Here is a 24699-nt window from a genome sequence, read left to right as displayed (position 1 = left end):
ACAAGACCATGTCAGAAATATAAGCAGCTTTCATGAAACCCAGCCTCTCTCAAATTGGAAATTAGGTGAGTAAATGTTATTTCTATATATTTTCTACAAGGTCCTAGAAGATCCAGCTTCAACCATCCTGCTGACTATGTCCTAAATCCTGGAGTAAACTTCAGTAGCTGGCCCTGACCTGCCCTTAAAGGAAATAAATCAAGTATCTCAAGAACTCGATATGTAAATGTTCATTTATTTCCACAGTGAAATCAACTCTAGAACTGAAACTGGATCAAACACGCAGCACAAGAAAGAAAAACATTCAAAAATACAGGCATGAAATTTTGAGATTTTTTAATGTTTTATTTTGTTTGAGGTAAGCAAGAAAAACACTAGGAAAAAGTTTGCCACATACCATGGCAGTTGTTTCTTTCACAGAATACTTTGTGTCAAGACTGACCACATTGTTTGTTTTTTTTCGTTTTGGGCAAGGAAGACGGCTTGAGAGACAAACAACAAAACAAATATATACATGTCAAACCTTGTACAGTATCGTTGAAGTCAACAGTCTACAAAACGTTCATCTTAGAGGCTATTTTAACGGGGAACCCTAGCAAAATGTAAACATTGGTTTGAGTATGTCTGCAGATGGGTTGGTCACAACTCAAAACTCCTTCTAGATTTGCATTACTATGCCTCATCAACTACAGGCTTGTTGAAGAATGAAGATGAATAACTCAAACCCTTTTCTATGTAATATGCACCGTGCTTCAATTCAGTTTTATCTTTATCAACCACTATATTGACCTGTGTCTGTCTTATGAGCGACTCTGAAGTAGGTATTTAAGTACCTAATGTATTATTAAGGAAGGCTGCCAGCTAGTTAACCTGATGAAAAAGCAATAAAGTGACTAGAGATTTTCAATAACCATTGTAAAGTGTGGTATAGCATTGCTCCTTTGCCAAACATCTTCTGTTGCAGAGAGCGGAGCCCAGGCGTTTGGAGGCAACAGTGGTTTTTGTTTTCACTGAAGAGGGTTCGGAGACAGTCTCTCTCACCACAGGGAGGTCTGGTAGTTAAACTTGATCTTCAGGAGATACTTCAGGTTAATCTGTGCTACATCGTACACGATGTACCTGGGGGAGCAGCGGTTAAGGAAAATAAAGACTGTGCAGATATAGGGCAGATGCAGCGAAAAGAAGAGGGGGGGAAAAAAGTACATAATCAAACAGAGAGGTTTCAGTTCCAGTTTCTATTTTTGCCCTGTTTCTAACTGAACAGTCAGTGGCTGCCACTAGTCCAAGTGAGACAATCATTTATGTGTCTGTTTATGTGAGAATAGCAAATTTTCTCCAGGTGTGAAACACAGTTGGTGCCTTCAAGTGACCTAACTCACGATCGGGAGGTTAGAAAAAAACACTTTGCACATGAAAAGATAAGATATGATGAGTGTTACCGCAGACCTCGCACCTGTGAAACAGCCATCCGAGATAAAAATCAACAGCTCAGAGGTTACAAATTAGCGGCTACAGATTTAACTTGAGTCCGTTTATTCAGTATCCAAAACAACATGTACTGACCTTGACTCTGCACTGTTACATAATCAAACACACAACAAAGCAGGAAAAATGTGGGGTCATTTGGCAAAAGGATCATCAAACTCCTAAACCAGGCCATCAGAGTTAAAGGATACTCGTTGTACAGTAGACTTGTGTCCTCAATGTTCGTGTGGGCTCCTTTTCCCAGGGGCACTTGCACCCCATCTAAAGTGACAGCAGCACTTGGATCGGGAGCAGTTCTACCCAAACCTGCAAGAAAAAAGGTTTGTGAATTCAAGTTTGTAGCAGAACACGAACCAAACTGTATATTATTAACACAAGGCACCATAATACCATCCTGTCATTTCAATTAGAAAGTTATTATAATTAATATCACCTGTTTTCTCAAATACATTCTAATTCCATTTCAATTTCTATAAAACAATTAAAATGAAATGCAAAGGTTTCTCACCTTTAACACTGTGTTTGCCCTTAGGCAATTTTGTAATGTGCGAGGCCTTCTTCAATTCATGCCTGCATTATAAAAACAAGACACATTAATTTACATTACCATCACATATTTTTGAAGCACAAGAAGAAAAAAAACAAAAACAAAACTCAGATGGTCACTTACATGTTGCCAAGGGCAACCTCACCCAGCAGAAGGAGGCCTACAGGGTCTGACTGGGAGGTGTGACAGTAGTTTGCACTCTTGGACACCATGTCAGCAAAGTACACACCTTTGCCAAACATGTAACCAGTCTAGAGACAATGAAGCAAAACGGTAATGTAATACAGGACTGAACAGGAGGAAAACCAACTAAAAACATTACAGATTGTGGATATTTGACAAAGCGAAGGTATTACATTCTTGCGTGAGAACAAATGGAGGTGCAGCTTTTGGTTCCCCCAAGCAAAAACTCACCACCGGGGCCTCAGGAGGGGCAATGCGAAGACCCTGAGACAAGATACCAGCGTAGTTGGTGGTGCGAGAACCGTGCCACAGCAGCTGGCGATTGTGTAGCTCCTCGAATGGACGGTACCGCTGGCGCTCTCCCTCTCGAGCAATTTTGAAGATCTAAAAGATGCGAAAAAAGCCGGGAGACGCAGTGAGATGATAGTTGATGCTGGACAACAGAGGTTCACAGAAGAACTGACACAGTTTATGACAGAATGAGAAAAAACGCTTTCTCCAAAATGACTTACTTCTTGCACTTCCAGTGTATAAGTGTTGTGCGTAGCAGCGTGGGTGTTCTTAACATACTGCATAATGATCTCAGCCTCACTCGTAGTCTTGTCAACAACCTGTGAAATAACATAGCATGATGTAATCTTTCCATCTCTTCATACGATGACCACACTGAACAGTTTTCATAGAGGACAATGAGGAAAAATAAATAATCTTGCGCACGGTGCAGGACTCCTCACCTCGATCTTGGTTTTGAGTTTCTCATAGTTAATGTCGATGGGGTCACTCTCATTGTCCTGGGCCCCTCCTCTCAGCAGGCTGTATGCCACCTCAATGTCCAACAGGTTGTCCAGCATCTGAACTTTAGCCTGAACCGTGATGTATTTGGATGTTATGAGATCCATTTACAGTATAAGATAGAATGTAAAGTAGAAAATAGTGTTTGTGGTCTCACTTGAATGTAGTCCAGGTTGCTCAGCAGTGGAGGCTTCTTCATTCCAAAGTCATGAGGGATCAGGGTGTAGAAGCGATTGGAGAGATCCAGTATCTGGGACTCAGGAAGACAATCTGACACGGCCTATGATTAAAAAACAAATAAATAGTCAAAGATTTTGTTCAGAGAGAGAGTGAGAGTCCACAACAGGGAACTCCCAACAGAAAGGTGAGAAGTGAGACGACCGTCCAGGAGGGGTTGCTGGTTACTGACCTGCTGTACTTCAGTGAGGAGAGCGTAGGCACTCTGGATCTGCCTCTTGCTCAGCTTTCCGAGAGGCATCTTCTGGAGGTCGATCTGACAAGAGACAAGGACAGATAAGATACACGAATATGTGCATCCTTACAAAAAAAACTTATGTTCGAATGAGATGGAGATGTGGAATATTCATTTTCATTGTAGTTCCTCTACTATAGCTCTAAGTTAAGTTTATAAAACGGAAAGCTCCAGTGTATTCATTGTGAAATAGTCTTTAAACTCAAACACCCTAAAGAGAAGCGCTAACATAACTGAACACAACTTCAACAAGTGCACATTTAATGGCGATATCCACTTAAGTGTTAATAATCATCCCAATCTTTAAGCATGCTCTCCACTGCATCTGCGTGTTGCTTGGCAACCATTTGGCTAAACATTGCTGAAGAAGTACAGTACTTGGTGGACAAATAAAAATTTGTTTATTTGTTATATTATTGTTTTTATTTGCTGTGTATTTATATATAGAAACATAGGAGTGCAAAGTTGTAGTCCAGCTTATCAGATTCTAAAAAAGCTCTCCATATTGACAGAAGTTGTGATATGATGCAGGCTACAACAAACTAAATCTGCCTAATATGGTTTCTCTTTTACAGAAGTTATACCTCAAACTCCACCATGGCCTTTTTCATGCTCTCCACGTCAAAGATCGTCTTGATCAGCTCCTGGATGGGCTTGGCCAGCTTAGACTTGGTGCCAGCAGTGGCTGTTAGCTTCTTCACCGCTTCCTCATCCTGTCAAGAAACATGACCGACAAACCACAGGGAAAAACTAAATCCAGTCCGAATCGGAAAAAGCGCTGTAGGGCGGCTCCTTTATCACTGTGTGTTGTGTGTACCTGTCCATAGTCAATCTCCAGGGGGTAGAACTTATTGGGATATTTGGTGAAGTTGGAGGAGCCCCAGTTGTTGCCCGTCTTCTCTTTGTACACACCCAGGAAGTTGTCCATGGCAGAGTTCTTGTCATGAAACTTGTCCAGTTTGTTTCCTCCGATGGTGGTCCCCACTCTGCCCCATGACCTGAACACCCAGTACCTGCACAGGCATGAAAGAGGGGCAGTGTAAGAGACAGTGTTTAATAACCTCAGTGCTACAAAAACAATAGAAGTGCAATAATTTTCTGCAGCTACACTGACCGCTTCTGTACATCATCCTCCAGCAGCTGCAGTTTATAGTAGGAGTTCGTTCCTCTGACAATATCCACAAGACCCAGCGTGGCGCTGTACATCTTCCCACTCTGCTCCAGGACATGAGCGCTGTTCTCCAGACCTGAGAAAATAAAAATCATCAGTCAAGGCTGCAAAAAGGGAAAGAAAATAAAACCTATGCAGGGAACTCATGACTACCTGAATCTGGATCCACAGCAGCGCCTCCTTTCACGGTGAGTTTCATCTTCTTGGTTTTGCTACCGCCTGTAGTAGTGCATATCCAGTTATTTATTAAAGTACACCTGGGAGCACAACAGTCCAATAATATACATATACACACCTAAATGAATCAGCCCTTTAAGACAAATTACCTTCCTCCTCCTTCACCCTGCCAGTGCTCTTGGTAGCCAGCGTTCCAGACTTGGAGGCCACAGACGGAGCTTGAGCCTCGACTTTGACCTCTGCACCCCAGGGCGAGATGGCGTGCAGGGAGACCAGCTCCTGGAGGGCTTTACCTGACGACTTGATGTCTGTGAGGAAATCCTCAGACACCACGCGCACGCCGGCGTCTCTCACTTCCTCCATTTTCTTACTCATCTTCTCCACTTCCTCTGTGAAAATGTTAGATTACATGTTACGAATAAAACACGTTCTTCAGTAAGCTTTTCAAAAAGGAACCACGGCAACTGACTGGCCCAAGCATTCTTGCTTTTGATTGGTTGCTTACTCTTAGTGCTGAGGCAGAGGGAGGCCTTATTGGCTGTGCCGGTAATCTTCCCGCCCAGCTCCTCGACAGCAGCCTTGAGATCATCCTTGTTTTTGCTCAGCTTGCCCACACCCAACAGTTTCATACCAGTAAGAGGTTTGTCTACAAGCACAGATATTGTAAAATTATACCGTTAAAACAATACGACTGCGTGGAAGTGCTCTGATTGAATCTGTGTTCAGGTCTCTTCACTAACCTGCAGGCGCTCCCTCTGGCAGTCGCTCAGTCGGGGCACTGGACGCACTCGCCAATGGTTCTGCTTTGGCTGCAGTAAGGGTTTGGGGGGGAGCCTCCTTCGGGTAAACCCTGTCCTTTCGCTTGAACTTGAATTTTTTCAGGAAAGGAACTTCATGGAATTCCTAAAATGACAAAGCCAGAATATTTCAAGTTGGAAAATCTAACAGGAATATGCAGCATTTTCTTGTTCTCTTGAAAGGATAGCTTATTTTTATCCACCACCTGGTGATTCAGCATGGAAAGTTATACTATATAAAGAGGCAGAAGGAGAAATGAAATGAGGTGACCTACCTTGGGGATGACCCAGTCTTTGCGAATGGGTGTTGCGGTTTTGAACACGCACTTTGTCCAGGCTGAGATGTCCCCTGTACAGTAATAAGCATCACCCTTGAACACCAGCTGGCCTTGGCACTCCTTGCATGCCTCAAGAGCACCAAAAGCCATGCCGTCAGCCAGGGAGTCCACCACCTGTCATTTAAACAACACATGGTTCAGTTTCTACATGACAAAGTAATTGCCAAAAAATGGGTTTGATAATCCACGTTAGACTGTGATAAAAAAAACAATATGTGAAAATAAGCAGGATATGAAAAATTTAAATGATGGGTGCAAATATTCCCAATTACACAAGAAAACTCAACTTCACTGTGTAAATATAATATTATTTTTATGCAAATGAACACAGTGGGAGTGTAATAAGTTTCTTACATTGGACTCTCCTGAGGGAACCTCCTGATCATTCGCAATCAGCAGCTCCTTCATATCATTGGTTGAACAAAACTTCTTCAGCTTGTCCTTAATTCCCCAAATCAGCTGGCTTTGGTTCTACAGATATACAAAAAAAAAAAAAAACAAACAAACACAGAGTCACATATTAAACAAAAACATAATATGTGATGTGATGTTTACTATGTAGATCAGTAAATGTGATGTTTAAAATTATTAAAAAATGAAAAGTACCTTCAGCTGCTCCTCCAGCTTCTTCTTCTCGTCCTCTTCCTCCTTCTTCTGTTTCTTTGATACTCCATCCACCTCATCCGCTTTACGCTTCCTGTAACAGCAAACAGAAGTTCAAAACAAGTTTCCAAACTTTTGTTTTGTTTATCTCAATCATTCAGCACACAACAACACAGAGAGACGATGAAAAATATCCATATCAACTTCCTAAATGTGGCCAACGGGGATACTGGAAAACAGCCAAGAACAAACAAGCCTCAGTCTGACACCTTCATTTATTAGACAAATTCATTAGGGCCTCATCAGTTCATGAACACAAACACACACACAAGCAGCTACATGTCTCCACAATCCCAGGTGTCAGTGCTGATATCATCCACCCTGCCCTGACAAGAAACATTTATTTATCAGCCTCCCCATGAGGCCACACTTATCAGGTAATGACCACTGAGTAGTAGTCAGCCTCTGTCTGAGCAGCGGATGCTGAAAAAAAACAAACAAAAAAACAAGGCAAACATCCCTTATCAGACAATAACTGACAACAAGAGGGAAGAGGGGAATTCTATAAAATAACATCCTTCAGATTTGTTCAAGCAGAAGTGTGATCTTTAACGTGAAAAGACAGGGGTCCAGTATCAGGACGGCTGCTGGCAGAAGAACGCAATGAATGTTTTTTGAGCGCTGACACTTGTTGTAAAGAGCCACACTGCTTTAGATTGGTGAGTCATTTCGCTGCTTTCTTCCATTGCATCACCACACTGAGCAGCTCAGCTTGACTTCTAACTTGAACCTTGTTTCGCTCTTTAGGACAGCCATGGAGAGCAGCACTGCACAGCTGAGCCTCTACTCTTTCCAAACTAGAAACTCATCGCTTCCATCATTCCTGCAGCATTTCCAGAACTCCTCCACTCCTTCCTCCTCCTTACCCTCTCCCCCACCTCCACCCACTGACCTGGTGATTTCCCCTAATGTGGTGTACGTGGCGGCCGAGCTCGTCATCGCCTTTCTCTCCGCCGTTGGCAATTTACTGGTCTGTGCAGCCGTGGGCTTCAACCGAAAGTTACGCACCGTCACCAACTACTTCCTGGTCTCGCTCGCAGTCGCGGACATCTGTGTGGGCGCGATTGCCATTCCCTGCGCCATCCTGACTGATATTGGTTTGCCGCGTCACAATCTCAACCTGTGTCTGCTCATGCTGAGCGTTTTAATCATGTTCACCCAGAGCTCCATCTTCAGCCTGCTCGCGGTGGCTGTGGAGCGCTACGTCGCCATCTTCATGCCCTTCCGCTACTGGGTCCTGATGACGTCTCGCAACGCTGTGCTGGTGATCCTGACCACGTGGCTTCTGGCCTTTCTCATCGGGCTTGTGCCTCTGATGGGCTGGCACAAGACGCCACCTGACTCCGGCTACTGCTTCTTTGTCTTGGTGGTGGACATGACCTACATGGTCTATTTCAACTTCTTTGCTTGTGTGCTCACCCCCTTGGTGATCATGTTTCTCATTTACGCTCAGATTTTTGTCGCAGTGAAGCAGCAGGTGAGGCGCATCGCATCTGAGCATAGAGGAGAGGGACAAATGAGAGCTGCCGCCAGCATGCGCCGCGAGGTGAAGACCGCGACGTCGCTCTTCCTGGTTCTCTTCCTCTTCACAGTCTGCTGGATCCCGCTCCACATAATCAACTGCCTCTTGCTGCTCTGCCCGGACTGCCCCGTGCCTCTAGAGCTGCTGCTCACTGCCATCATCCTGTCACATGCAAACTCTGCTGTCAACCCCTTCCTGTACGCATACACGATGACAGCTTTCAGGGACACCTTCAAGGCAATTTTCCTGTGCTGCAGGACGGTGGGAGACAGAGAGGCTTCAACTGTAGCTAGTGGTGATGACAGAGACAGGACGGACCGGACCTGAGCAGTGAATGTCAAAATGCAAACGCTAGCTAACCCAACCTGCAGGGAACAATATTATCCCCTTTTCTTCATCTCACCCTTCAGTTTTGACAGCAGGGAGCCTCTTCTTAAGTTCCTCCTTGTCTTCTGCCCGTAGTGCGTTGAAACCCTTCAGCTGGGCGGCGCTGTATTCAGGCTTGAAGACCAGTTCCTCCCTACGGCTTACGAAACAGGCAGTGTGGTACCAGCGATCAATCAGACCCAGCTGGGGTTTCTCTGGGTCCACAGTTTTCTTGGATACACGGATCTGATCCTAAAAGAAGAGGTCAGAGGATGTCATATTAAACATACTGATTATTTATATTAGTTACTATTAATTGTTACGTGAAAACAATGCTGCTAACCTTTTCTATTTTCTGCTCACAGCCTTTGCATGTGCTGCGGTTTGACTTGGCATATTCAACTGCAAAGTCATTCAGTGTCTTCTCTCCTTTAGCTCCACTCTTCTGTTCTCCTTTTCCTGCAAGACGGAAGTCATCCAATCGTAATCAAGTAATAAAAAGCATATATATACTGTAGGTGTGCAAGATTCCTGAAGATTAGTAATATTTAATTATAATTGAATGCTTATTTTAACACAACAGGCAGTAAATTCTAATTATAAAGTAATTATATAGTATATCATCTGTACATGTTGTGTGTGCTAACGTGACATTTTAACAATCAATGGCATCGAATGCTACAAGTACTGACCTCCTGCCGCTCCACCACTTTCAATGGCCTTTTTGACCTTCTCCTGGTCCTCCCAGCGGAGGTCAGAATACCCACCAATGTCAGCAGTGGACTGAGCTGCTGCTCGCTGCCAGAAGCAAGAGAAGTGGTGCCAGTGGGGGACCTTCCCATCGAACATGGGTGACTGCCGGACAAAGAGCGAACAGGGAAGATTTAGTGTTTACAGTGAACATGGGATGACCTACATGTGAGACGGTCCTGCTGTGGAACAGAGACGCTGTGTCCTAACAGCAGCTCACATGAAAGAGCTTTAATTGGGACGTTTTTCAAGGACACTCCTGAACTTGTGAGGTAATCTTGACTTTGTGCGACTTATTCATTTTTCATAAAACAGATTTCATAAATGTGACACTTATAGCAGATTAACAGTTCTAAATGATGAACATGTTGCTTTATAAAAAAACATCTATAATATATTGTGAGAAAAGTCAAAGATCACATTCATTGTACACCATACTTCACTAGTGAAACAGGGATGTTAATGGTCTCCATGAGGAGGTGAGATGTGAGACGTTATTCTACTGCTCATTACTATGAAGATTTAAGGGCTAAACTTCATGTCCAGTGGTTTGATGATTGTGAAAAAAAAAAAACTGAGCTGCGTTTTGGATAAGAAAACTTTTTTTAGCACATTATATTTGTGGAGATTGGGGAAGAATACAAAATTATTTAAATGCAGTTATACACAGGGCTGCAACTCACGATTATTTTCATTGCTGATTATTTTCTCGACCTATCAATTAGTTGTTTTGTCTATAAGACGTCAGAAAACTCTGAAAAACATCGATCAGTGTTTCCCAAAGTGCACAATGGTGTCCTCAAATGTCTCGTTTTGTCCACAACCCAAAGATGTTCAGTTTACTGTCATAAAGGAATAAAGAAACTGCAAAAATACTCGCATTTAAAAAGCTGCAATCAGAGAATTTTAGCTTTTTTTCTTTAAAAACTCAAACCAATTAATTTTCAAAATAGTTGAAAATTAATTTAATAGTTGACAGCTGATTGATTAATTGTTGCAGCTCTAACAATTATGTAAGAAAGTATGCACTTGTCTTGACACGTTTCACCAAAGCAATGCTGTGTGGCATCTTCTAAGTCCAAGTGGGTTGGGCACAATGAGCATGACACAGTACTTTCCAGACCAACACACACAGTATGAGAGCAGTTTTACCAAGACTACAAACACAAACTCTCTGTAGATCATACGATAATGGCTTATTGAAACATGGCCATTCATTAAAACGTCATGCGCACGTGCCCCTGCTGACCCACGTTAAAACATATTGATCCGGTTTGACTGGACCTCAGAATGAAATGTCAAGGGATTGAAAAAAGTAAGGAGGCTGCAGACTGTGTGCAGCCGCGTCAGGAGCTTTCTTAGCCTCTTAGTTAATTATTTCTCTGTGGGGCGGCGGACAGACTTCACGTCGCGGTGATGCTGTTGTGATTTTCGCCTTCTGACGCAGACGCTCGCTCACACGTCGTTTGCACGGTCGTCGTCCTCATAATAATCTCAAGTTTCATAAAACCGTATCGGCGAGCCTGTCACGAATAGCGGGATGAATTAGTGAGAGAATCCGGCAGTAAGAAAAGCTGCGCGGCTCTTTGTGAACAAGACTCAACAGACAATGTCAGCCATTTAAATGCTAACGAGGGCCTAAGTGGCACAACTGAAACCACATTATAAACTACACATTTTTATTCTCCGGTGAGCTGATTCATAGCCACTATATTCGCAGAATGAACAATAATTTTGAGAGGATAGCGCTCTGGCAGTAAGCTAGCTAACGGAGCAGGTTTCTCCCTGATGGACTGACTCCAGACGTCGCTACGTTACCTGCACCATGATGGCCATTCTCAGCGAGTCTTTCGCTATGTTTTCCTTGCATTTCTTGCACGACGCGCGGCCGCTTTTGGCATATTCCGCTTTGTAAAGCTTGTCCTCCTGGGAGTCTGCCATACTTGTTCAATAGCACTGCTGAAGAAAGCGAAGTGACCGCGGGGCGAACTTTCTCCGGATCCCGAAGAGCCACAACAATCAACGCACAAGCAGAGAGGCGAAGCCCGCGTGCCTGCACGGCACCACAGAGAGAAGACACGCGCGAAGAGTTCTCACTCTGACACGTTTCCTGACACCAAACCTTCCCAACAAAGCATCAGCAGCTTTCCGTTATAGATTACCACTAAGAATTTATACTTAACAATTACTTTAAGGATTCTCCTGAAACCAGATTAAAAATCTAAATCTCTGCTGTAGATTATTCCAGAGTTAAAGGTACAGTAGAGATTCAGTGTCCCAGCTGTGGATTGGTACCTGTATCCTCATCTGTTAACTACTCGGTAGACTTGAAACTCTGTCTTGAGTCACATAAATTAAAAAAAGATGTAAGACTAGGACTTGACTTGAGATGTGACAGGTTAAAAACTCAACTCTCAAAATTTGACTGGAAAAAACCTGAAACAATGAAGAGTACCTAAAAGAGACTGCAACAGGCACACATTGTATCAACACACACCTCAAGTAGAACTATTTAATTTTTAGGCCTATATATGCATTGAAAGGTATACCACAGCCTTGAATTTGAAGTATATGATCAGATGAATCCAATATCAAACAACAGCATGATCAGAGGTAAACTGAGGTCTAAAATGTTGACCGGTCTGGGTTGTGGTATGTGAGGTCATGCAGGATCAGATCAACAAGAAGGAGACCAGATGTGGTGGTATAAGCATAGTGGCCTATCTGGATGTAAATCCTTTCAAAGATAGACATAGGTCAACACGCATAATTGGTAACAGCAGAGGAAAACAACTCTCAGTTAGACAATTCTTAAAATATGATTTTGTTCTCGAGTTAGGGAAAGGAACGGGTGGAGTAAGACATCATACCAATGCCATATATTGTGTTGTTTGTATGTCAAGGGCAGAGTCTTCTGATCTGAGCCAGAGGCTCTCTTGGATGGCCGGCTGATCTGATGCTGCTTGTTAATAAAGTTCTCTTCAACTCAAGCTTGTATCAGCGGAGTTCTTCCTGCACCATCATCACAGCACTGCTCGGCATGACCTGGCTGATAAATATCAAAATCATTTTATGACCATTCAGAGACCTGAAACACGTGCAAATGACTTGCAGTGTTGCTTAATTAGATTAACCTGGACTATAGCTCAAGGATTTCAGACTTGACATGGTCTAATTGACATGTGATTTGACTGTGACTTGCTACAGCCACAGTGTAAGTTACTGATCTACATGAACAAAAAATATAACTGAGGAGTTAGATGAAACATGAAATATTTGACTAGTCAATATTTCTTAAGGGAGTGGGGTGGTGTGTTTTGATTTATAACCTTAGTAATTTTAAAATCCTCATATCTAAACATCTGTTTACTTCTTTAAAGGTTACTGTACATGTGTTAGGGCCATTAGACGCCATTATATACATTCATTGTGTTTATCCTTCTTTATCTTCCTCAGAAAAATCTTAAGCAAGAACAAGACAAACCAATTTTTACGGCTAGTAGTGATCCATCTTTACAATAAACGATCGAGGAGTCGCCCGTAGAATACCCGCGCGAGTCGCAGCCAGAAATAATCGAGGCAGGAGAAATCGTCCTGCAAAGAAAGTCAGCATCGATCATGGAGGCACACTTCGAAGTATTTTTGTTTTTAATGAACGATTTATTTAGGATTTGATACCAAATAACGGAAAGATTAATCAGTTTAAGGATAAAATTGAAGAAAATGTATTCACAATCTTTGATACTCCAATCTGCTAAAGCATCCCTCTTTGCTTAAATACATGCATATCCTTGAAAAGGTGCAGTAAAAATCGTCCAACGTCTTGGTTGCCGATGCTGGCAAGTTACAATACACAACTTCCGGTGGAGGACACACGTTTTTACTATTTTTAAACATTGTACGAATTTCTGACTGTAAAGTAACTGAAGACCTTACTTTGACAGGTCCAAAATAAACTTAAACACAGACTTTTCCAGCAGGAGGAAAAGATAAATTATGTGTAAATGCACTCTGCATAAAGGAAACCCAGGTATGCATGAATCATTTGAACAATTAAAACAAAATAATACCAGTCAGATTTGTTGTCATTACTGGTTTTATTAGCAGAAAATGTAGACTATTAAATGTTTTTGTAAAAATGATGAAAAAACAAACATAATATACCGAGGAAAAATTAATAACCATTTTGCTGTTATACATAACATTTCCAGGATGCCAAACTTTTAGAAAACACAGCCTTATTTTAAAGGCTCAGCCCAGTAATGTTTTTAAACATATCTGAGCTACAAATCTGAGCTACACAACACACACACATGATTTCCAATTTTCTACATTGTGATAATGGATTGAAATTTAAACTTTTTTTTGAGTTTTTGAAAAGGTTTTATACACCCAATAAATGTCCCACAGAGAAAAGTCCCACAGAGGAGACTGTCATCTTTCAATTACAACATTAAAAAAAGCATAATAATTTGCAGTGACATGGGGTTTTTCATATGTCAGTGATATGCATCAGGCCTACAATATAACATGTTATTACATCATTATTACACATCAAAGCAACTGTCTGTGTCATTTGCTTTTGATAAACAAGCAGAAGAAGAAGAGTGATGTGGGAGATGGTTTTGGCAAAAAAGTTGGTTGAACAGATAGACACGCACCTCTTTGTTGAGTTCCACTGCTACGCTGGAAATGTAACCGCATTTAAGTAACGGAAGTGAGAGTAGTTGTGTTCTGAGGCAAAACTGAATTGGCTACGGCGTGATTTGTCACATGCACACATTTGACAAACATCTCAGAAAGCCAGAGCAACACTGACATCAAAGCTGACAAGAGGTAGCACTTCAGTGGGAGCTACACACAGGTGAAAAGTGTTTACAGAAAAAGGAACCGAGCAGATAGAGAGAAGAAGTCCGACTAAAGCAGATGTTTTGAAAAGCTTGAATAGCAGTAATAATGCCTCAAACTCGCAATACAAAATGTATTGAATTGTAAGAGTGACGCAGAGTAAAAAACACTTTATTATATAGGCCATCGGTAGTCTATGAGAGGTTGGTAGTTTTGAGGTACTCTGTGTTTTGGCTTAGAGGTGTAAGGATGTGCTGGAGGATTATCCCAGCCCCCCATAACAAGACATGTTGGTCTTTAGCTTTGTTCAACATGAACTGAAAATAGAGCTCATAGTGTGTAGATATGGCAATAAAAAAACAGAAAGCAGTGCTCTCAAGATGCCTATTCAGACTAAAAGAGGCCAGTAGGACAGTTAGGTTCTTACTAACACACAGCTTAATGTGAAACCTGCACTTGGACAAGTTCTCTTAAGCACAAAACAACCCAAAACCTTTAACATTTCTTCTTTTAGATAAAGGATCGCAGAGGAAGACGCAGTCTGGGAGGAGACAGGAACAAAGGCTCTGGTAGGATTTGGATCCTTTGGACAACACCTACACCCTCTTCTCTGTTTGTGCAGCTAATTTAATTATGGCAAAGTCTGAAACGCAAAATAGCAAAACTGTAAACCGGCAGGAACAATCAGCCCGGTCTGTGTCCTCCTCCACCTGCCGTCATTTGACCTTCAGAGCCCCCTCAGCACTGAAGGGCGTGGGGAGTCAGGCTGAACCCCCCGTTGGTCTCTCTCATCTTCTCCTTGTGTCTGGCCTGGACGAGACCGAACACCACTCCTGCTAGCGTCATGCGTCCTCCTGTCCGCCCCCCAAAGCGGCCATCTGCTCCAACGTTGCCGCTCTTGCTGCGCACGGTGCTGATGAAATAGGTGCGGACTTTCCCCTGACGCTCACTCACCTGCAGCGACAGCGCAGAGGTCACTGAGTGCGGTCGTCCTGTCTCAACGACCCTCTAGATTTCTACTGCCAAGATCACACATGTGGTTACAGTGCAGTAATATCTACACATATCATGCTCTAATCGCCTCTTCCTGAACAGTTTTCTTTTCGCCAGCAGATGTCCCCCTTGCCTTGTTGTCCTCTCATGCTGAGCAGAGTTTATTTCTCCGCTTGAACTGTCCATTCCTGATCCCTGACACAGGTGTCTACTGTAAATGTCTTTTTCCCTTTCTCCTCACTGCATGTTTTTTAAACATGGTACAAAAATGTGCAACTCACAGCATTAATAACAACTGATTTGGATTAAGGCATGCAGGTTTCAGAGGTTTCATTCAGTATTGTGCAAGCTGGATGACTCGGACGGTTAACTGGGACACTTGAAAATGAACAGGAGCATCATTGATGTTATTCGTTATGTGCAATTAAAATACATTGATGCATCAAAAATTCAAATCCATCCATATAATGAGTCCCTTTACGTCAGTATGTTTTGATGCTAATACTTTTGTACTTTTACTTACATAAACTTTTTACTGCATGTAAGTGAGTGTGAAGTCAGGTAACTTATAAGGTTGACATGCAAGTGGTTAATTTAACATCGCTGTTGGACAGCTGATGAGAAAAGCGATGCAATAAAACTGTTGTGTTTTCAAAAAGAATAAATGACGCTGTGTTGAGTGCATTTCAGTGCTATATGTCCAAAAACAGAAAACGAGAAAGGTAACGCTTGCTCCACCCTTTTCTTATAATGATGTGAACTATGAGCAATGGGAAAAGTTTCACTTCTGCCGCTCACCCCCTTGACAAAGATTTCTCCACGCAGCTCCAGGACAAAACCCCACTCTGCCAGGATCCTGCGCGTGGCCTCGGGCACCTGGATGCGTCCGCTCACACCTGTGCTGTCCATGCGGCTGGCCAGGTTCACGGTTGACCCCCAGATGTCATACTGCGGCTTGGTGGCACCGATCACCCCTGCCACCACGGGCCCGTGAGCGATGCCTGTTTCAAATGTATCACAGACGAGTAATTCACTTTAGGCAAATAGTGAATTAGTATTAAGTCAATGACACCGGAAATCCTTGCAGAGAGCAGTTTATATCAACCACCCTTTGTTTACAAGTGTGTGTGTGTGTGTGGCCACTTACCCACACGCAGCTGAAAGTTTTTGGCAGAGTGCCTGTTAATCTCTTTCAAGGTCTCTTGCATTGCCAACGCAAACAAAACCAACTCGCTGAGGTGATTCCATTCATCCATTGACGCCTGAGAGAGCGAGGCAGAGAGAGATGGATGGATGGTTAGATACAGAGGCAGGGAGAGGGGAGACTGCATGATGGAAGGGCAGATGTAGTCCAAACAAACAAGTTAGAGCTGCATGTGCAGAGGATCTCCCACCTGCCTGTCTGGAGCTAAGCCAGAGGCAGCCATGTAGCAGCTCCCAATGGTTTTTATCTTCTCCACATAGTGGAAGTACGACTCCTCCAGCAGCTTAGCAGAAGAAACATTTAGAGATAAAGAGGCAAAGTTACACATAGATCATATCTCGTATCGTATAGAGCAGCTGTTATTCATTGGGTAGAAATCCCATTTGTCAACATCATGGCTTAGATTAAACCCTGTTATCAGCTAAAGAGGAAGGTGAATACTTATGTACAGCATACAGAATATACTGTATCTCTATACTGTACAACTTTGCACAAATGACTCTTTAAGCGCAGCTGTGACACTTCAGTATATCACTTTATTCAGATTTTGATCTAATCTAACAGTAAACAACAAAAGATAATCTGAATCTAACAAACAGGGGAACACAGTCATTTCCAGCTCCATTGTCACCTCATCAAAGCCAGCGATGATCTCATTCAAGAGTCGGAGGCAGTCCACTCCCTCGTGTTTGATCTCTTTCTGCTCGAAGTACTCATTGAAGCCAGCGATGGAGGCAAACATGACGCCGACTTCATCGTAGGACTGCGAGTAAAGCTCCTGAAATGGAAATGGCGTCGTTTACTTTCATAGTGACTGGATGTTTTTCTTTGTTTGAGTGTGTACAGATTGATTTGATCATATGAGGTCAGCTGCATCAGCAAATAAACTCATATATCAGCATTTAAAAAATATCATTTTAAATAGACTTGTGTTATCGTCCCTATATTTTTGCACCCCTGATAAAGGCAATGAAGGCCAAAATCAACATAGTCAGAGGCCATGTTTTCTGCACCTCGTCGTTCTTGCTCCGGTCCAGAAAATGTCGCGCCACATGCATTGGCAGGATGTTGTGCAACAGACACTCGTTGTGTTCCCGTAGTTCTCTCATGTCCTCCACTTCCTGCTGGGCCTGCAGACGCCACAGGAAGTCCAGTCTGGCGGTGGCCTCCCACTGGAAAGCAAAGGAGAGATAAAAGCACCCGGGGTCACCTGGCTGCGTGCGACACACTCCTTTACCCATCTGCTCAGTGTGGCAGTTCTAACACAGTTAGAGCAAACTAAACAGCAGCTTGCTTAAAACAGGGAAGACTCTACCTGACGTCCATTGTAGAAGACCGCAACAATAAACATGGCCATGAGAAGGATGGAAATGCCTTTTCTCCTGACATAGTGAGAACTGTGCAGACATTAATGGAGAGAGGTGGAATATAGAGTTCAGCAGTGAGCAAAACAATCATAAACATTGAACTGAATGTAGAAAAAAAGCATTAAAAAAAGTCACAGCCTGAGCTGACGCTGACCTGTGCGGCACGTCGTGGCGTGCGAGCGTGAGGAAGGCCAGGTGGATGAGGTAGGAGTAGACAGCCACCGCCAGCAGCAACACCGCCAGCTTCAGCAGAGAGTTCAGACGCAGGAAGACGGCGCAGGTCACCATGGCGATCACACCGCTCAATACAAAGACCTGATGAGGCAAGATGGCGAAGAAGATGCGTTTCAATGACACTGTTTACTTGAATGAGATGAGTTTCAGTCTAGAAAATGTGTCAGCAACATTTCATCCGAAGACCAGATGTTTGTGATGACAGATGTTCCGTAAACCTCCTAAACGTCCTTACCTCGGGGTAAGTGCAGACTGTGAGTGGACGTGAGGCAGTGTTGGTTCTGTCCATTACATCAGCATCTCCTGTGTCTGTGAGGATGCACCACAGCTGGACGCAAAACATACAAATCACACAAAACCTTTGATAACTAACAAGAGACTGTGTCACAGTGTAACAGATACACATTTCTTACTCAGACATGTCAAAGATTTCCGCTGTTTTTTCCAGATTTTAGTTATATTTGGATTAAAATGCCAGTCAGAATGACAACCTCCAAAGAGCAGGCACAGAAAAACTATAGAGAGGAAAGTTGCAGGGAAAAGAAACTTGCATAGAAATGTGACCCTGCGCTGCTGTGACTCTCACCATGTCAGTAGAGACCAAGCCAAAGTTGATGACGATGGCGGTGAGAGTGAGGAGGTTGCGGGCACTGTTGTTTTCGTGGATCCAGCAGCAGAAGTGCTGCAGCGCGGCAGGAGCCCACTTGAACTCCTCAGCCAGGGCCAGCAGCAGCAGCAGCATGTAGGCGAGCAGGAAGACCGAGAACTGCAGGACGGCTGGGAACAGCCTGCAGAGGAGGAGCAGAGGACCAGGAGGAAGGATGTAAGTGCAGAAGTAAAGAAGATAAATCAGGTAGGAATTGTGCCATTCACTCTTAAAAATGTATGAATTTAAAGGAACTTCAAATAATATTTCATTCTTAATAGTACCTCCAGGTGGCACCAAAGAAAAAAAGTAATCCTACACATACAGCTTTAAAATCAGTGAGTAAGTAGGATTACACCAACATGTGCATGAAAGCTGATATTTTCAATGAGAAAACGCAGAAAAAAACTGATTATTTAGAACTTTTTAATTAAGATTTATTACATATTTCTCTAATTCATTATATCTTTAAACTCCAAGTGTAATATGTAGGAGAAAATGTCAATGACCAGGTAATATTGATGTGAAAATATTATTGTCCTTGAACATTAATTCAAAACGTTCCAGACTTTGAATAAAAGGGAATAAATGAACCATTCAAGTCTAATAAACTCACAAAAATTAAATTAACTTTGCTAGCTAGCTAGCTTTGCTGGTGTCCTACCTGGGTGCAGGAATGAGGGCCTGGACAGACATGAGAAAGAGGAGCATGATGAAGGAGCAGACCAGGTTGGAGTTAAACATTTCATCTCTCATCTGGGAGAACTGGACCAACCCAAAAGAGATCAAACACAGGTCACAGTCAGCGGTTTGCTCTGCGGCATCAGCTCACTTCATCCTACCGAACACCGCCTGGACCAGCGTCCACGCCTGCTCACCTTGTCCTCGATGTGTGTGTCTTTGAACACCAGGGTCAGAGGAGTGATGTGCTCCCTGTGCATGCGGTCACTGCTTCGAACCTCAATGGCATGTTTGATGCGTTTGTTAATCTCCTTGGAGGTGGACTGCCATATGTTGGGCAGCGAGCCGTTCGTAAAGGAGGCCAGGATCTGCAAGAAAAGAACAAAACGCTGTAAGATCAGTCTGGTGAATACTGATGAACTTCATCTTTTACGGTTGAAGAACATTAGATATGTGCCATTGGTATTAGAACTGAAATCTTTTACTACCTAGGACCAACAATCTCTTTGTATCCTTTCACCTACACTGTTCATGTCAATGGCATTCCCAAAGGGCATCTCTGGGTTCCAGGTTCGATTGGTTTTCAGGACTCTGGGGGGCTCGGTATGGTCAACATTGTCCCTTCCCTCCTGAGGGCAGATGAGGAAAGTGTCGATGTTGTGTTTGTTCAGAAACTCGTTCCTGTCGCGGCCATGACCAGCTTCTGTCTTGTAGGTGCCTTCAAGACAGTCCAGAGTGGCCCTTGAGATGTGAATGCGTCTGGATGAGAGAGAACAAAAACGAGGGCAAAGGCACCTTTTAGCGAGGCACACCCAGACAGAGATCACATGTTCACATCAGAGCGCTACTCCGCTGAACACTCGTAGCATAGGCCGCTCACCCTGGTATGCCTCCGGCCTCCAGCATGTTGGCAATGCCCACGTCCCAGGACCAGACGTCAAACTGCCATTTCTGCAGGCCCAGCACCCCACACAGGACAGAGCCCGAGTGGATCCCGATTCTCATGTCCATGTCAAAGTTCAGCTGTTTCCGTACGTACCTGGTGACCAACAGTTGAATATGCTTATTTTTTACACCATTCTCTTGCTGCCTTCTCTTGAAATGCAAAAGAAGTGACATTAGTTGTTGTTTTTTAGTTGATAGGTGTTTTGCAGGAGGCAGTGTGATAACCCCTCAAGAAGTCCAGTGCGTTAAGACCAACCGTATGGTGTTGATCATAGCCAGGCCCATCTCAACACAATGACGGGCATGGGCACGCTGTGGCTCAGGGACCCCAGACACACAGTAGTAACAGTCTCCCAGTATCTTTATCCGCAGGCAGTGGTGCTCCTGCGATAAGGACATGACAAGAGGAAATAAAGTGTTGACAGAATGGAAGTTGCGTCAAATATATGTCACCTCAAGACAAAAGAGCTTGAATTCTCACATCAGCCAGTCGGTCAAAACGTCCAAAGAGCTCGTTGAGGGTTCGGACCAGATCCTGGGCCGACAGGTTCATGGACAACAGAGTGAAACCCTTGATGTCTGCAAAAAGGATGCTGCAAGGAGCAGAGAGAGAGAGAGAGTTGTAAAAGAAGTGGCATTATAACAGAAATTCCTCTTGAACTGTTTGCTTCCAGTGAACACACGCAAAACTGAATGTGACACCAAGTCCTATAACATCACTAACAAAAACATTAAAATCCTCTTATATGAGCCTTGTAAATACTAACATAGTAACATTGTGCGTATGTGTGTACCTGACATCTTTATACTGGTGGATATAGATCTTGTGAAAATCATGAGGATTGAGTTCATCTTCCAGAGAGCTCATGTCAGCTATCATCTCCAAGGCAACAAAGCGAGGCAGGATGGACAGCACCAGACGCTCCTGTGTGGAAAAACAATAAAATCTATTTGACAGCTTATAACCAGCATGATGCCTGCTTATACACAGGTCAGAGGAGAATTTAACAGGTGCTTTTTAATCCTTTAAAAAATAAACATTGGTAAAAGCTGTCTCCCAAGGTCTGGAGAACAGTGAAAACAAATATATGCCAAAATATCTCTGACTTTATTCTCCACCATGGCTAATCTATAGCACCAGGGCAGCAGTCCTGGTACCTGTCTTTGGTTCTCTTGCTCTAGTTTGAGGCGACCCTCAATGCAGCGCCGTGTCTCCAGGAAAACCTGTCTCTGGGCGTGGTCTGTCAGATAGTGGATGAACAAGCCAGCTGTGTTCATACCCAGGTACAGCAGGCCTTTGGCAAACACCTGCATCCCAGAGAGATTTTGCATTCATACAATTGATATTAACCACGAAAACCTACTGCAAAAACAGGATAAGAAATAGGAAATTGGGTCATCTTCTTCTTTTTAATCATCATGAGGGATGTCAGAGGGAAAATGTGCATGTTTAGTAAGCTTGTAGACAATATCTGGAGCTGTAGATGGGAGTAATAACAGTAAAATAAGTCGAAAGCATGGATAAAATGTGACTTATTCTGCACAATATGCTGGTGCACTCAAGAGAGAATTGCACATTTTGAAAAGGTTTGGGTATTGCAAAATGCATTGACAGACATTACATTATCAGTCCGTGTTTTATTAAGCCTCAAACCTCCAGTTTAGGATCCAGAACTTAAAACTGGGTATGATATAAATACATATGAGACACCTCAGAAAACTATAATATTTTATAGTACAGCATACTTTGAAAGTAAAGCAATAAAGGAATGTTATATATGTATATTATATGTATAAAAGAACGTTTTGGTTTGATAATACTGAACTTCCACAAATTGCAGATTCAACAATGTTTTGAAAAACATAGAAAAAAACAGTTTAAGTTAGATGATTTTCTCACCTTTCTCAAAAGCACGGCATCATTGTAGTGGTGCACTATCTCCAGCAGAAGGTGCAGCGCTGAGGTGAGGGAGCCGGCGCATATGGCCCACAGCAGAGGTAACGGCAGCAGCGTGTATGTGGCGAACAACGTGAACAGAACATACCACGAAGGGTCGCTTTCCAGTCCATAAACCAGTCCTCCCAGCACCTGCGTGGTCTGCGACAGCCAGCTGGCGAGGCCGGCACAGTGAAGCCAACGCGGGGACATGGAGTCTTTGCAGGTTAACACTATGATGCACAGTGCGATAGCTAGCACCATGAAAATGCCGGTCAGGCAGCCCCGCAGAGTGTCTGTGACCGCCTCTGGGGTCAGCACCAGGTACAGAACCAACACATGCAGCTTGGCCACTGCATCGATCACATTGGTGATGGCGAGAGAGTTGCGTCTTTGGTGGGAGTAGTGTTGCTGGTAGAGTTTCTCCAGGTCGCGAGACTTGAAGGTGTGCCTCAGGGTGGGTATGTAGACCCCATGAATTGTGCGGCCCCAGTGCAGAAAGAAGTCTGCATCGCTGGCATAGTCGTTGAAAGAACTCCTGACGCTGGTGTGGGTGCAGGTGGAGTCACGAGACTGGGAAGTGTGCACTCTCAATGTGGAGGAGCGCCGTTTTGTGACGCCGCGTGAGGCCTTGTTGCGGATTTGTTTGTTGATCTCCTGCATGTAGGCATCCGTCACAAAGATTTTCTGTGCTGGCTCCACACCCACCTGTCAACACAACATGAAATCAGATGTGCTGACTGTAACATCGCACACTTTTCCTGTTCTGGTTCTCTTTGCTCAACTATTTACAGTGGAAAGCAAACTAATAATGGCCACTTAAAAAGCAGGTGTCCTTTTATCTACCTGGTCTACAGTTCTTAATAATCGCCATTTAACTGTGTTTTCAGAGACTGATCTATGAGCACTGTGTGTGTATTTTCTCACTACCCCTTGTGGCGTCCATGTAGATAGTTTTATTTGTATTTGCTCTGATTTTGTGATGCATATCTATCTGTTTGATATCTCACAACAATTAAAAAAAAGTAAGTGTATTGGTTCTGGAACTGGTCTTTTAAAGCCATTGCTCCTTTACATTAATTGAATTATGACATTACATTACTGCATGAGGGTCTGGACTCTGCTGTGGTCCACTAATTCATGTTCATGCTGTCAGACACAGACATCAATCATGACTTTCAGTTTAGTTCAATTTTCTTTGGTTTGTGTGAAATGAGGCTGTGGGTCAGAGGACACCATGTCTGTTCTGGTACACACAGTCCGCACGATCCTGTTTGGCAACCTCCTTTCTGGAGGGACGCTTTTTCTATAAGTGAGTAAACAGCCGACCCCTTACTATGTAACATATTTTATGGATATTTCATGTTATATTCAATGCATAACAATAATAGCACAGAACAACTGATAAATGCAATTAATCCAAATAGTGAACTCAACAACTGCAGAATGTTTGTATAAAATTAGAGATTTGGATGAATTATGATCCGATTATTTCCTGTGAATATTTCCTCAGAGTTGAGGTTTTTCTGATTTTTAATGAACTTTTTGTACAATTTTCTGCCTATATCATGTATTTTGAAAATTTTTAACAATCATACACATTTAATAGGCTTCTTTTTTTTTTGACAAATTCAATGTTTTCTTTCAATGACTCTTTGGCATGGTTCAATTAGTTCCTTGTCTGTTTTAATTGTACCTTTCTAATGAAGAACAAGGCTGTTAAGTAGAGTGACGGCTCTGTGAATATAGCTCATAATCAGGTCTTCACTGTGCCCTTATCCTGTAAGTTTTTTTTAACTTTATTTAAAGTTTAAAATTAACAATTTCATTTAGTTTTCTTCCTAGAAGTTAATTAAATACTGAAATACAAGCGTACTGTATATTTAAAGACTGTGCTTAAGTACAGTATTTGACTAAATGTACATAGTTATTTTGCACTGCTGCTGTGGGATAAACAATCACCTGGGCGCTGAGCTCCTGCTGGATAATGATGTGTTTTACAGCATTCTGCCAAAGCATCTTCTTCCGCCGCAGCCCAGGGGACAGGGTCGCGGTCAGACAGGCCGGCTCACACAGCTCCATAGGGGAGACCTGTGTTGTTTCAGCAAAGGTCACCATGGCGATGACCTTTGCTGACTTCATCTGTTGGTCTCAGATCAGGAGGAGGCAGCAGCCTCGAGATACTGTTGGAGGTGAAAAAGAGGCGAAGATGGTGGTTAGTGCTAAGTCAGTATTGCTTCAGGACACAATGTGCTTTTCGCACATGATCAACACAATGAACACTACATCAGTCTGATAAATTTCAGTAAACTACTCGTGGTTCGTACCACTACCCTGATGATGTCACAGTGATGTCATCAGGGTTACGTCAGCTTAGCCTCGGAGACTACAAAATTTAGAACCGAAATCCTTACAAACAGGAGGTGTAGGGTTTGAGGGATATGGGTCTTCAGCAGGCAGAGAGGTTGGAGGCAAGGGAATAGTGAATGACACTTTTGATTTGCATTATGGGAAATGTAGGATCCACTATTTCTGGAGTTTTACTCGTAGTAGGGAAGGAAAGTCAGGATCTGAACCTCTGC

The 24699-nt window shown here is 43.1% G+C and overlaps 3 protein-coding genes across 3 annotated transcripts; 1 reads left to right on the top strand and 2 right to left on the bottom strand.

Moving 5' to 3' along the window:
* Positions 1–258: 258 nt before the first annotated feature.
* On the bottom strand, positions 259–11278 carry parp1 (poly (ADP-ribose) polymerase 1). Its single transcript, XM_041958394.1, has 23 exons — positions 11082–11278; positions 9206–9368; positions 8857–8972; positions 8551–8765; positions 6569–6659; positions 6317–6433; positions 5900–6076; positions 5568–5730; positions 5333–5473; positions 4977–5216; positions 4804–4869; positions 4594–4726; positions 4297–4492; positions 4064–4192; positions 3417–3500; positions 3165–3287; positions 2950–3078; positions 2728–2826; positions 2447–2599; positions 2156–2283; positions 1994–2055; positions 1677–1791; positions 259–1119 (listed from the first exon to the last, which is right to left on the bottom strand). The coding sequence occupies exons 1-23, from the start codon at positions 11202–11204 to the stop codon at positions 1038–1040; spliced, it is 3045 nt and encodes a 1014-aa protein (XP_041814328.1). The 5' UTR covers positions 11205–11278; the 3' UTR covers positions 259–1037.
* On the top strand, positions 7380–8474 carry LOC121621771 (adenosine receptor A2b-like). Its single transcript, XM_041958389.1, has one exon. The coding sequence runs from the start codon at positions 7380–7382 to the stop codon at positions 8472–8474; it is 1095 nt and encodes a 364-aa protein (XP_041814323.1).
* Positions 11279–14849: 3571 nt separating the features above from the next.
* Positions 14850–24235, bottom strand: si:dkey-206f10.1 (adenylate cyclase type 8). The gene is made up of 20 exons (XM_041959374.1): positions 24080–24235; positions 22082–22825; positions 21340–21489; positions 20976–21106; positions 20663–20774; positions 20438–20565; positions 20117–20275; positions 19761–19995; positions 19434–19604; positions 19220–19320; positions 18496–18697; positions 18145–18237; positions 17830–17990; positions 17624–17705; positions 17322–17480; positions 16940–17086; positions 16499–16591; positions 16252–16366; positions 15903–16105; positions 14850–15065 (listed from the first exon to the last, which is right to left on the bottom strand). Exons 1-20 carry the CDS (start codon positions 24233–24235, stop codon positions 14850–14852), a joined length of 3558 nt encoding a protein of 1185 aa, XP_041815308.1.
* Positions 24236–24699: the final 464 nt, after the last annotated feature.

This window comes from Chelmon rostratus, chromosome 18 (genome assembly GCF_017976325.1).
Source record: "Chelmon rostratus isolate fCheRos1 chromosome 18, fCheRos1.pri, whole genome shotgun sequence".
In the NCBI taxonomy this organism is placed as follows: Eukaryota; Metazoa; Chordata; class Actinopteri; order Chaetodontiformes; family Chaetodontidae; genus Chelmon; species Chelmon rostratus.
The sequence above is the reverse complement of the archived record's forward strand: the minus strand, read 5'-3'. Positions and strand labels throughout refer to the sequence as shown.

Bases quoted from the DNA above. Each gene is read 5' to 3' on its own strand.
- LOC121621771 (XM_041958389.1), top strand. From the start codon at position 7,380: ATGGAGAGCAGCACTGCACAGCTGAGCCTCTACTCTTTCCAAACTAGA.
- parp1 (XM_041958394.1), bottom strand. From the start codon at position 11,204: ATGGCAGACTCCCAGGAGGACAAGCTTTACAAAGCGGAATATGCCAAA. The intron at 6,077-6,316 runs GTAAGAAACTTA...TTTAAATGACAG, and splicing joins TTCCCTCAGGAGAGTCCAAT to GTGGTGGACTCCCTGGCTGA. The intron at 5,731-5,899 runs GTAGGTCACCTC...TTGTCATTTTAG, and splicing joins AAGACTGGGTCATCCCCAAG to GAATTCCATGAAGTTCCTTT.
- si:dkey-206f10.1 (XM_041959374.1), bottom strand. From the start codon at position 24,235: ATGGTGACCTTTGCTGAAACAACACAGGTCTCCCCTATGGAGCTGTGT. The intron at 18,238-18,495 runs GTGAGAGTCACA...TTTTGCGTCCAG, and splicing joins GCTTGGTCTCTACTGACATG to CTGTGGTGCATCCTCACAGA. The intron at 15,066-15,902 runs GTGAGCGGCAGA...CTGTCGCTGCAG, and splicing joins GAGAAATCTTTGTCAAGGGG to GTGAGTGAGCGTCAGGGGAA.